General features: G+C 39.0%; 2 protein-coding genes across 2 annotated transcripts; both read right to left on the bottom strand.

The window, feature by feature from the left end:
• Positions 1-282: 282 nt before the first annotated feature.
• LOC101174520 (extracellular calcium-sensing receptor-like) lies at positions 283-1686 on the bottom strand. Its single transcript, XM_078930130.1, has 3 exons — positions 1630-1686; positions 466-1272; positions 283-339 (listed from the first exon to the last, which is right to left on the bottom strand). The coding sequence occupies exons 1-3, from the start codon at positions 1684-1686 to the stop codon at positions 283-285; spliced, it is 921 nt and encodes a 306-aa protein (XP_078786256.1).
• Positions 1687-9885: 8199 nt separating this feature from the next.
• LOC101174763 (extracellular calcium-sensing receptor-like) lies at positions 9886-13041 on the bottom strand. The gene is made up of 6 exons (XM_004075615.5): positions 12740-13041; positions 12367-12655; positions 11544-12293; positions 11248-11475; positions 11035-11158; positions 9886-10889 (listed from the first exon to the last, which is right to left on the bottom strand). The coding sequence occupies exons 1-6, from the start codon at positions 12970-12972 to the stop codon at positions 9988-9990; spliced, it is 2526 nt and encodes an 841-aa protein (XP_004075663.3). The 5' UTR covers positions 12973-13041; the 3' UTR covers positions 9886-9987.
• Between the last annotated feature and the right edge of the window lie 115 nt (positions 13042-13156).

Below are 13156 nucleotides of genomic sequence, written 5' to 3'. Positions count from 1 at the left end.
ATGTCACAATGCTCTGCTTACACCCTAAGCACTGCATCATGTTATTTCCTATTAATCTTAATGAAGGAATTATAAAGACGAAAGTTGAAAGAAGAGCAATTTACAAATGTAGGCCCAAGTCTTAAATGTATTTAATCATCTTAGATGATAATACCTCAAAGGATTCTGTAACCCATGTAATGTTAAGTCCATTCATGGTAAATTCTTTTCCGTTTTGTAGTGAAGCATCATAACTTCCAACAACCACAAACACAATGTCTCCTGCTGGGTTCCTTTGCCAGTTCACCAGCTGATAGGTTGCTGCAGGATCTCCTCTTTCATCAAAATACACTTTCTCTCCTGACTCAAGAGAAAAATTCACATCCTGGATGTGTTTCACCACCTGTTAAAACACAAAAATACGAGACTAATGTAAGGTTGAATATTTCTAGATAGTTATAGCTTTTTACAAAGTAAGCCTCTTACTTCTTTAGGCTGTAAAATGCTTTTCAAGGTACATGACGCGTTGACTGTTTCACTGTTTTCTCCACATTTTAACATGCTGTGCATTGCATGAGCTACAGCATATACAGCTTTGTATACATTATTGGATATTCGCAGCTCTGACACATCTGTGAAAGGATTTTTAATGTCACGTAGTCTCTCAGATCCAGAGCACTGCTTTGTGTCTTGCAAACCTGACTGAAAACTGCAGCCAAAGGTTTCTTCCCAGAACTCCTTCAGTATGTGGTTCTGAGGGTCCTGACTTGGGTGAACCTGTAAAAGAAAATCCTGCAAACCTGCTATTTTTGCCTTCTTTATGGCAAAGCCTATGGACCCATAAAGAATACCTGAGTATTTCATAGTAGCCAAATGATGAGCAGTGATCCAGGATTCACTTCCCACCCACTGTAACCCAGTGAGGTTCTGACTCAAAGCTGCCTCAAGTAAAGCATCCATCTCATCATATGACAGAAAGGCAATTAAAACTCTTGCAGTGCCTCTACTGATTACTCTGACCACCCTCTCAACTTGCTCTTTGGAAGCAGTTCTTGCTATGGCCTCAGAGTATTCAACACAAATCCCCTCCTTGGTTGCAGCTTCAATGAATGTTGCCATTCCATTATTGCCATAGTCATTGTCACTTCTGACTGCACCGACCCATGTCCATCCAAAGTACTTTACCAGCTGAGCCAGTGCCCTGCTCTGATAGTAGTCACTGGGGATGGTTCTGAAGAAGGAGGGGTGCTCCTTTCTGTTACTGAGACATGCACATGTGGAAAAGTGGCTGATCTGAATGAAAAAACACAATGAAAGATACTAGACAGACTTTGATCAACATTTTACCTATACCAGAGATAAAAAAATAAATATTGCCAAACCTATTCATAAAAAACCTGTTGACACGAAGTGCCTGATTTGAATTAGTAAAATAGCAAAATGCATATTTACCACTGGTATTTGGAAAATTCCAGCAATTTGTGACAAGACGAGGGTTGAAGAGGACTCAGATGTTCCAACGATAACATGAACAGTTGAGTGACCAGAGCAGGTTTTTCCAAAACTTCTTTCCTGTCCATTAATGAGACCCATGGCTGCACGTGTTGAAGGAAGTGTTGAACCACAGCTGTCAAATATTTTATAACCAACTGAGATGTTCGGCAGTAAAGAGCTACTTTTGTTGATCTCCTCAATGGCAAAAATCATTGTCTGAGCAAAACGGAATTCTCTGAAGTTCAATCTGTGAAAAGAATTTAAATTTATGCTGATCTTTTTTTTAACCAAGTATCTATTCTAAAAGAAAACAATAAGCCAATACCTGGTGCAAATCAGAGGATCTGGAGCATCACTCAAGGAGAATGAAGACGCTACTATTTGAGAGTGCACGGAAAAAGCTCCTCCAATAATGATATCTCCAGACTTAGACAGCAAGGGAAACTCAGGGCTACCCAGCATTTCACAGACAGCAGAGTCGTCTTCTGCTAAGATTTCCATAACTACCAACAATGACATTACAAATATATAGACATACATGTTTACCAATTGTTTAAGATCTTCTAATCTCATGTCTCAAAAAACATATCCTTCTATTTGCAGATAAATATATAGTTTCTACAGAAGTTGAAGACTGAGGCTTTCTGAGCTGCCTTTGGCAAACACTTACATTTATCTACTAACATATGGGTGCACACATTCTAGAGACACGCCTTCAGTCGCCAATGAACTGTATGATTCATTCTTGTAAAGGCTATTGTTGAGTTTTTTTGAATCACACTGTGGTTCTTCATATTTAAAAATGTTTTCAATGTTATCTTTAAAAGTGTAGATTTACTTGCAGTAATTAATAAAGCAATCGATTTTTAGGCTTTGACATAAAATGTTCCATCAGTTCATGGCCTGGGGGACTCAAGTAATGTATTGGTTTAAATGAACCAAGCATCCACTAGATTAAGCAACTCTAAATGACTCAAATTATGACTTAAAATCAATATATATAAACAAATATAAAACAAAAACGGATGGATTTTGAAGTAACACATGCACTTATGCCTGATTTAAAAAAAATGTGATTATGATGCTTTTAACATGTTCCTTTGGGATTTTTCTTATGATGGAGGACACATATAACAAAATTAAATCTTAAAGTTGCATTTGTGAGTATTTCTTAATTAAAATAGTCATAGCAGGAGCAGACGCATTAAGGCTGTTCAAAAAGTAAAGCCATAAGCTCCCTGCTCTGCTCCATTCTGATAGATCCATTTGCAGACAAATAGCTGGATGTATGTCTTTGTTTTCCTACTTTGTATTTATTGATTCTTGTTTTTAGCTAGCTCAAAACTGTACAGCTGGATAGGTCCAATATTGCTCACCATTTTTGTAATGTTTGGTTAGTGGTGGGAGGGGCTGTAAACAAGCGAGAGGGCATGAAGACACGTAGATGATGGGAAAGGGTATAGGCTTACTCTGCACTAACAGTTCCACCCACGAGTTCCCGAGGCTCTGAAGAAACTATGTCCCAGAAAATGAAACATTTTTTAATGTTGGTAAAAAATGGTATAATCACAATTAAAAGACTCCTGCGAACGCTTTACAATATCAAAAGATGATCAGAGTGGGACTTTAAGACGGTGTAGTCAGATTTAAAAAAATGTGCTCGTGATGAAAAACCTTATGCTTTTGATTTCATTCTATCAAAAAAATACACATAATATTTATTAAATGTAAAAAACTATCTGTTATCATAAGTTCCTGCCCTAAAGTTAGCACAAAGGAGATATGAAATCTTACATGGCCAATAAAGATGTAATAGCCTTTTGTGCAAATAATTAAATTAATCATTTAATTATTTATTTAATCATTTAATCAGAGTTGTATCTTATTCCAGGTTATCTTTAAATAAACTTTGGCGTAAATTTTATTTATTTGTACGGAGCCCTTGTCCTGACATTAAGATATTAAAATATATCTTGTTCCCACAGATTAATATCTTGTTTCCTCAGATTAATTTCTCGTTCGTACGAAATACTATTCCGTCCCACAAGATACTATTGCATTCCCTCGAAATACTATCCCGTTCCCTCGAAATGATTAACTCGTGCGAACGCAATAATTATTGCGTTCAAACGCAATAATTAATGCGTTCGAATGCAATAATTATTCACGTTATTCATCATTGGCCAATCACCGTGTCCCTGTAACCCAGGTGTAACAACAAGACCAATGATTGACCGCAAAGCATTCTGGGAAACGTGACGTACTGCTCTTGTTGTTATGCTACGACCTAAAGGTAAGTGCATTAGGCGGAGCAGCCAGCTTAATATGATATTTTTCAGAATTTCATCAAGACAATAACAGATCGACCATTCTTGCTTTTATTTTTACCCCTATTCAATGCTCATAGAGACACGGAAGTAGCGGCAGGAAGCGGCTTTTGCAGCAAGATGACGGACTGAGGGCGTACCATCAGGATGATGTGAATGAACGTGAATATGATGGATGCTTTTGTGCTTTTTAAAATAAATAAATCTGTTCTCTAAACATCCTTCGTGTCTTCAATGCAATTTGATGAGACACACACAGACAGAAATGTGAAGTTATGGGCTGTAAATCTATGACGTAAATTAATAACAGGATACATGATCGGCTAGTTAGTTTGCATGTAGCCTAATAGCCTTCGAGTGTAAAGCGACTGACTGCTAAAGTTAATAAAATACAAGTCCTGAATATTATTCATCATTATTCATCATTCATTATTCATCATTTCTGATCACTTTATGATTACCTTCCAGTTTACACTGGAACATCCTTCTGCCCCAGTGAATAAGAAACAGCTTAGAAGAACCTTAACTGACCGTTCTGTGTCTGAGTTTAAACACGCAGTTCAGCCAGTACTTAGTGATATTCTGAGAAAATACTCTGAGTCCAGCTCCCATAGCATCAGTCCTAGTATAAATGACCACTTTGTTAATGATGCCTTACAAGCCCTCAGGAGTACACTCGATGTTGTTGCCCCCTTGAAACCTAAGTTCATTAGACAAAACCGAGTAGCACCGTGGTTTAACGCTGAAACACGTTCTCTTAAACAAGAAACCCGTAAGTTGGAAAGAGAATGGCGCCGCTCCGGGTCAGAGCAGTCTCTGGATATCTGGAAACATTGCCTATTAAATTATAAAAAAGCTCTGCGTAGAGCTAGAAGCCAGTACTATTCAACCTTAATATCAGAGAATGGAAACAACCCAAGATTTCTTTTTAGCACTATTGCTAAATTAACTCGCAGTCAGAGCTCAGTAGAACCACATGTTCCTGTTTCTCTAAGCTCTGATGATTTTCTTACATTTTTCGATAGTAAAATCTCAAATATTAGACATAAGTTAAATCAAGTTATTCCTACTATCAGCCCAGAACAGGCTGAAGCGGTAGAAATGGAGGCATCTATAGAAACCTCTGTAACATTAGACTGCTTCACTGCTGTGGATCAAGCGGAAATAACATCAATTATTACGTCCTCCAAATCCTCAACGTGTCTGTTAGACCCAATTCCCACTAGACTTTTTAAAGAAACTTTTCCCCTAATTAATGATCCCATATTAACAATGATAAATGCCTCTCTGGAAACGGGTTACGTGCCACAGTCTTTTAAATATGCAGTTTTTAAACCTCTTCTGAAAAAGCCCAGTTTGGATCCTAGCATCTTGGCCAACTATAGACCAATATCAAACCTCCCCTTTATTTCTAAAATCCTAGAAAGAGTTGTAGTTAAGCAGCTTTACTGCCACCTACAGGACAACAGCCACTTTGAAGACTTTCAGTCGGGGGTTAGACCCCACCACAGTACGGAAACTGCACTAGTTAGAGTTTCTAATGACTTGTTATTGGCCTCAGAAAAGGGTCTACTTTCTATTCTGGTCCTGTTGGACCTCAGTGCAGCCTTTGACACCATCGACCACAGTATTTTACTCCATAGATTAGAGCAGGACATAGGGATCAGAGGATCTGCTCTCCAGTGGTTTAAATCCTATCTGTCCGATAGGTATCAGTTCGTTAATGTAAATGGCCATTCCTCTCAGTGCACTCGAGTCAACTATGGAGTCCCACAGGGCTCAGTCTTGGGACCGATCCTGTTTACGCTTTATATGCTACCCCTAGGAAACATAATCAGAAAACACAGCATTAATTTTCATTGTTATGCCGACGATACGCAGTTGTATTTATCCATGAAGCCTGACCAGAATGACCAGATAGAGAAACTGAACGCCTGCATCAGTGACATCAAGACCTGGATGACAATTAATTACCTCCTCTTGAACCCAGAAAAAACTGAGGTCATTATACTAGGTCCTAAAAACCTCAGAGATACTCTGTCTGCTCAGATAGTCTCCCTGGATGGCATAAGTATAGCCCCCAATTCCACAGTTAGAAACTGGGTTTTATTTGACCAGGATTTATCATTTAAGGCTCACATATCTCAGGCGTGTAGAACTGCCTTTTTTCACTTGTGGAATATTGCTAAGATCAGAAATATACTTTCTAAGAGTGATGCTGAAAAACTCATCCATGCATTTGTTACGTCGAGGCTGGATTACTGTAACTCCTTGTTAGCAGCGTGTCCTAAGAGTTCCTTAAGAAGTCTCCAGCTTGTTCAGAACGCAGCAGCAAGATTGTTAGCAGGAATTAGCAGAAGAGATCACATCACTCCTGTGTTAGTTTCGCTCCATTGGCTCCCAGTTGATTCCAGAATCAAGTTGAAGATCCTCCTGTTAACCTATAGGGCCTTACATGGAATGGCCCCATCCTATATTAAGGACCTCATAGTCCCATACTATCCAATGAGAACACTTCGCTCGCAAAATGCAGGACTGCTTGTGGTTCCTAGAATTAGTAAAAGTACGGTTGGAGGTAGAGTGTTTAGCCACCAAGCCCCTGTCTTATGGAATAAGCTCCCAGCTCATGTAAGAGAGGCCGACTCAGTTTCTACATTCAAAGTTAGACTGAAAACATTCCTCTTTGGACAGGCTTATTGTCAGACTAGTTAGTATTTAGAGATTACTTAACTTAATGTTAATTTGTTTAAATTAAACTTAATAATTATTTCTTTTAAAAGGCTGCTAAGTTGAAGCTGGGGTAACTATGGTGCACTGGGGTTCTGTCCTCTTTTCTTTTCTACTTCTACCCTTCCTCTCCTCTATTCTTGATCATAATTTATCATTTAGTTCTCCATGCCTCTGTTTGGTACAGTGCGATTCATGTATTGTCCCTCTTTTCCTCTCCCCTCCTGGGGAGTGGGAGTGCTTCCAGACTCCAGTTGGCTCATCCGTGCTCCAGTTGCTGACCGTCTACCTCGCCTTTGCTCCTGCTCCTACACCTGGCTGTGGATCCTGCCTCTGGCTCATCTCTGGCTCGTCTCTGCTCTGTACCTGACCAAGTACCTCGTCTCTGCTCCTGCTCCTACACCTGGTTGTGGTTCCTGTCTCTGGCTCGACTCGCGCCTTTGACTGTCCCCACAACCACGGCTGGATGAAGCTCGTCTGCTGGACTTTTATATATGTTATTATAGATTTAGATAAGTTAATTCTTCTCTAAGAGTTCTGGTAAATCGCCTGTCCGTCCTGGGGGAGGATCCCTCCTTCATGTGGGCACCCCTGAGGTTTCTTCGTTTTTTCCGGAATCCGTTATTTTTGGGAGTTTTTCCTTACCGCGAAGGGGGGGTCCAAGGGCAGGGATGCCAGTATAGCATAGTCAGTTTGTTAGTTCATTTTAGTATTTTCCTATTGAACTCTTTGTATTCGTGATCCTTTTAAGTTCATGTTTTACTTCGAAGCCCATCGAGACGACTGTTGTTGTGATTTTGGGCTATACAAATAAAATTGAATTGAATTGAATTGAATTATTATTCCAATTCGACCCTAAACTACAATATCAGCTGTCTGTCTGTCAACCGACCAGCCAGTTGCCCAAATGCCGGCATAGATCAAAGAGCTCTGCGGCGGAGCTAGCAGTAGCCTAGCAGGAGCTATCGTATGACAAAGCAGCCTAGTTATCATAAATCTTTTGATATTTTTCTTATATTCATTGAGACAGTGATAAAGTGATCATTTTGTTTTTCATGTTCCTTTTTTGAACGAATGTGGGTCACAGAGACACGGAAGTTACCGCTGAAAGCGGCTTTTCGTCGGCGTACAGAGAGCATATCCGCGTGGTGAATGACTTATGACGTGAATAATTATTGCGTTCGAACAGATTAATTATTGCGTTCGCACGAGTTAATCATTTCGAGGGAACGGGCTAGTATTTCGAGGGAACGCAATAGTATCTTGTGGGAACGGAAAAGTATCTTGTGGGAACGGAATAGTATTTCGTACGAACGAGATATTAATCTGAGGGAACAAGATATTAATCTGTGGGAACAAGATATATTTTAATATCGTAATGTCAGGACAAAGGCTCCGTATATTTGTAACAAAATATGCAAAAAGGATCTGTAATAAACTAGAAACACCTATTTATTTTAGTGTGGTACTTTGATGAAGACTTAATCATTGCTTCATTGCTAAACATTAGCATCAATCCAAGTTTGTATTCATATTCAGCGTGCTAATCATATAGCAGTTTATGTTACCTTAAACTGGGTGCGGGGGGTGGGGTGTTGGGGGCATCGTGTGTGTTTTTTGGTAAAGGTTTATGCCGTTTTTTTTTTTGTTTTTTTAAGATTAAGACGTTTTATATTTGCATTAACTTTTGTTTAAGAAGTTAACAGCAGACACCAACTCATACAATTTAAAATCATTCATCGGCTCCACTACTCCAAAGTACGGTTGGACAAAATATATCCTTCAGTTACTCCCATTTGTGATAGATGTAAAATATCTGAAGGCACATTGGCTCATGCTTTTTGGTCTTGTCCCTCATTGGCTGACTTCTGGAACAGAATATTTGACTGGTATTCCAAAGCCTATGGTTGCTTTATTACACCCGGTGCAGAGCATGCCATTTTTGGCTGCTTACGTACAAGAGCTATCCCAACTATAATGCAGCAGCCACTAGAACTTGGGTTGATGATTGCAAAAAGACAAATTTTGCGAGAGTGGAATTCTGCGGCTTCTCCATACTTTAAAGTGTGGCTCACTGACATGCTATCTCTCATCCACATGGAAAAAAATTCACCATTTCAGGACTGCCTCAGTTAATGTTCACTATAAACTCTGGACACCATTTCTAAATCACTTAAAGAAAGTTGAAATTATTTATCTCTGTGTTGGGACTGCATTTTTCTTTCTTCTCTTTATGTCCTATTTGGACGGCCTTTTAAATAAATATTGAATGGAATGTAACTGGCAATTGTTTATTTACTTGCATTTTTACATTCTGTATTGTAATGGTCTAAAGAGCACCTGAACTGTTTGTTTTGCCTGTTTGATTTTGTACACTTGAAAATGAAAATAAATTATTGAAAAAAAAACAACCTTTTGTTTAAGAAGTCCTTTATAATATCATCAAACACAACTATTTACATAAAAACCCACACCCAAAAATTAACCGGAAGTAACCTAATGAATAGAATAATTTTAAATAATTTGCAGAGGCACACAGAAAGCTGCTTTACTGTTTAAAAATTTAGGATGTCAAATGTGGCTGATGGAAAAGGTTGCTGATTTCAAGTGTACAACCAAATAATTTTTTTGGTTAAAGAAATGTTCAACTCTCTGATTCTCTCTTTATCAAGTAAAATCTTAGTCACATGCACCTGTAGGGTATTTTTGGCTTGCTGTGGAGGGTCATAGAAAGGTGTGCATATTAAAGGGAGTGCAGGTGTGTCTTGCAGTTACCTTGAGGTTTGTGAGGCCACCTTGAGGGACATCATGATAATAACGACCATCCCTGTGCATATGAGTGTATTGTGAGGCATTTATAATGGGCACACAATTGGTGTGAAAGTAGTAAGTGTTGGCCATGACTTGTCGACTACTGTATTTCCGTAGAAAAAATGTGCAAGAATAATTTTGTTCTACTGGTTCGCCATCACTCTGAGGAAAACACTGAAGTTACAACTAAAATGAAAAATAAAAAAAGTAAAAGTTAAAATAGATTTAAAACAAAAAAACAAATAAGAACATATACTGTATAAACCATCATATGAATATAAAATGGCAAATGTGAATAAATACATTAACATAAATAAATAGATAATAAATAAATAAAAAATAAATGAGTAAAAATAAAAAAATATATACACTTACACATATATCAAATTGGTAAAAATAGAACAAAAAATATCAAATAAGTTCCTAAATGTCAACCTAAAGCTAGATTAAAAAGGTAGGTCTTAAGCCTTCCTTTAAAAACCAACAGTCTCTGCGGCCCTGACAAGGATAATCACAAAAACAAAGTCTTTTTTTTATATTTATTTTATTTACAGAACATTACTGTTTAACTTTATATGACAGTACAAGTGACTCTAAAGATAATGTTTTGTGTAATTTTAAAAGAAAAGGCATTACATGCTTTTTAACATCATTTTGATTTACCCAGCATGGATTTCTTTGTGTTCAGTTCAGGTTTTAGTGCAAGAATATAGCATTTTGGTGCAAATATACAAAAAAGTATGCCATAGCTTGATGCCAAAATTGCAAAAATCTCCACAGCAACAGTCAATTTTCCAGGAGAGCTAACATAAGCTGGGATAAATGTGATCCAGACTGCACTGAATATTACCATGCTAAAAGTAATAAACTTAGCCTCGTTAAAATTATCTGGCAACTTTCTTGCCAAAAAGGCCAATACAAAGCATAAAAGTGCGAGAATTCCAATGTAACCTAAAACAGCCCAGAAGCCAAGAGATGACCCAAGAGAACACTCAAGAATAATCTTCTCCCGAAAGATTTTCATATTTTTAAAGGGAAAGGGTGGATTTATTGTGAGCCATAGGATGCAGATTATGACCTGTATGATAGTTAACGAAAAAACAGTGAGTCTCTGCTGAACAGGCCCAAACCATTTCATCACATTACTGCTTGGAAGTGTTGCTTTGAAGGCCATTAAAACCACTATTGTTTTCCCAAGAATACAAGAGATGCAGAGGACAAAGGTGATACCAAAAGCCGTGTGTCTCAGCATGCAGGACCATTCAGTTGGTCGGCCTATGAAGGTAAGAGAGCAAAGAAAGCACAGAGACAGGGAGAAAAGCAATAAGAAGCTCAGTTCAGAGTTGTTGGCCTTTACCAATGGAGTGTCCCTGTTGATTAAAAACAGAACAGCCACTGTTACAGTAAGGACAACACCGAACAGAGTAAAAAACATCAGTATTTTGCTCATGTCCTCAGTGTAGCTTAGAAATTCAACATTTTTTGGTACACAGGCATCTCTGATTTGATTGGACCAAAATTCCTCAGGACATTGATTGCAGTCATTAGAATCTGTAACAAAAATAATGTTAGTATTATTGATATTAGATAACAAACTGGCTAAAGAGAGACCAAAGCATTTCCGACTTTAATATAATGCAAATACTATAAAAAGAAAACCTTGCATGGAGATTCTCGCAATTCAAGTTTGAGGTACCTGTGCTGTTGCTGATTTCCCCATCTGGACATGGCAAACAGTGGAAGCAGCATACTGGCTTTCCTCTTTCAAGGACTTTGTAAGTTCCTGGACGGCAGCTTTCACTGCATACTGATACAGGCAACTTTATTCCAAACAAAAAGAGTTATGAGTTTGAATGTTTTTTTATAACTGTTTTTATGAAAACCAAATTTTACCATTTGAAATGTGTACCTTCGTGCTTCCTCCAGGCCACATTATAGCCTCCGTGTTGAGTACAAACTTCTGTCCAGGAGGCAGAGAAGCATCATAGTAGCCAACTGGCTCAAAGTGAACAGATCCAGTTGATCTCTGCTGCCAGTTCACCACTTCATACCTGGCCAGGACTGCCCCTGTGCTATCAAACCACACCTGCTCACCATTCTTGATGATGAAGTTCACCTGCTTCAGAGCTTCTATAACCTGTTGTAAGAAATTACAATAGTTTAAGGAGGTAATATCTGAAAAGTGTAGTCAGGGGTTTGTGTTACCTGCCACGGTTTAACTTCAGAAGTCTTGTCACACCCCTGACTGTCTGAGCATTTCATGATGCTGTGCAGTGAGTGGGCCACTGCGTAAACAGCCTTGTATATATTACTGGAGTATCTTAGCTCTTCCACATCATCATTGTAATCTCTTAACTTCATTAAATCTTGATTTTCTTTGCAGCTTTTTGAAGCAACATCAATGTGGTTCTCCTCACACTGAAAATCTGTTTCCCAGAAATCTTCCACCAAAAACGTGTTCAGTCCACTAATGTTGGTCTTCTGCACAGCAAACCCGAGTGAGCCTCCCAGCACACTAAAGCTGGTAGGAGTTACAAGGCTGTCCGCAGTGATCCAGGCCTCAACACCAATGAACTGTCGACCCGTGATGTTGTGCACATTTAACTGCTCCAGCAGGTTGTTCATTTCTACATGCGCCAGGAAAGCAACAATGACCCGAGCCGTGCTCTTTCGAATCACTTCCACCACTTTGAGGAGTTTTTCCGGCTCTGCCCTGTCAAACTTCTCAATGTACTCCACGCACACTCCTTCCTCTTGAGCAGCAGAAAGAAAGATGGCCATGCCGTTGTTGCCGTAGTCGCTGTCACTGTTCACTGCTCCTACCCAGCTCCAGCCAAAGTGTTTGACCAGCTGAGCTAGAGCTCGACTTTGATGCAAGTCGCTGGCAATGGTTCGAAAAAAAGAGGGATACTCCTTCCTGCTGCTCAAACACTCACATGTAGCTGAGTGACTTATCTGTAAAAGAGATGGAGAAAGTTCTAGTAGTGAATGCACTGGACACAGTACACATTTGACATGTTTCTCTTACCACTGGTATTTGATAGGGTCCGGTGGTGCGTGACAGCACAATAGTTGACGAGGATTCAGACTCTCCTATGATAGCATGTACTGCTGACTGACCAGAGCAATTTTTTTCTATCAACAACTCATCGCCATTCATCAAAGCCATCACTGCACGCATTGAAGATAAAGTGGAGCCACAGTTGTCATAAATTCTATATCCAATAGATACATTTGGAAGAAGATGTTTACTCTTGTTTATTTCCTCAATAGCAAATATCATTGTCTGAGCAAATCGAAACTCCCTGAGGTTAATGCTGGAACAAAAGCATTTGAGTTTAAAAGACTTCCAGTCTACTGCTAGGTTAATTGATTCAGCAAAAAGCTCAAAATTGTAGTACCTGGAACATGTGAAGGGTGTTGGTTTTTCTGTAAAGGAAAGAGAAGGTTGTGCAATTTTGCTGTGGATAGAAAAGGCTCCTCCGATCATCACATCTCCGTCTTTAGACAGCAGGGGAAGCTCCGGGCTCTCCAGTACGTGACAGTCAGAAGCATCTTCCCCTGCTGTGTCACAAGCCAACAGTAGCCCCATGAAAAACAGCCCTGTTAATAATGGTGCCATTTTCATTCCCATAGATGTTTACAGGAATACAGACTTCCATGTGAACGTGAGGTGGCATTTATTATCTTATTGTCCACCTAATAGCCAATCAGAGACAAGTAAAGTAGCGCTATCATCACTGTAACTTGCTTAACTTCTTGTTCTCACATGGTGCCTTAGCAGTTCCTGGAACATCTCTCTTTTTTATAAAAAAAAA

This window comes from Oryzias latipes, chromosome 13, assembly GCF_053564925.1.
Source record: "Oryzias latipes strain Hd-rR chromosome 13, Olatipes_Hd-rR_3.1".
Classification (NCBI taxonomy): Eukaryota; Metazoa; Chordata; class Actinopteri; order Beloniformes; family Adrianichthyidae; genus Oryzias; species Oryzias latipes.
This window is presented reverse-complemented; position numbering and strand designations above follow the sequence as displayed.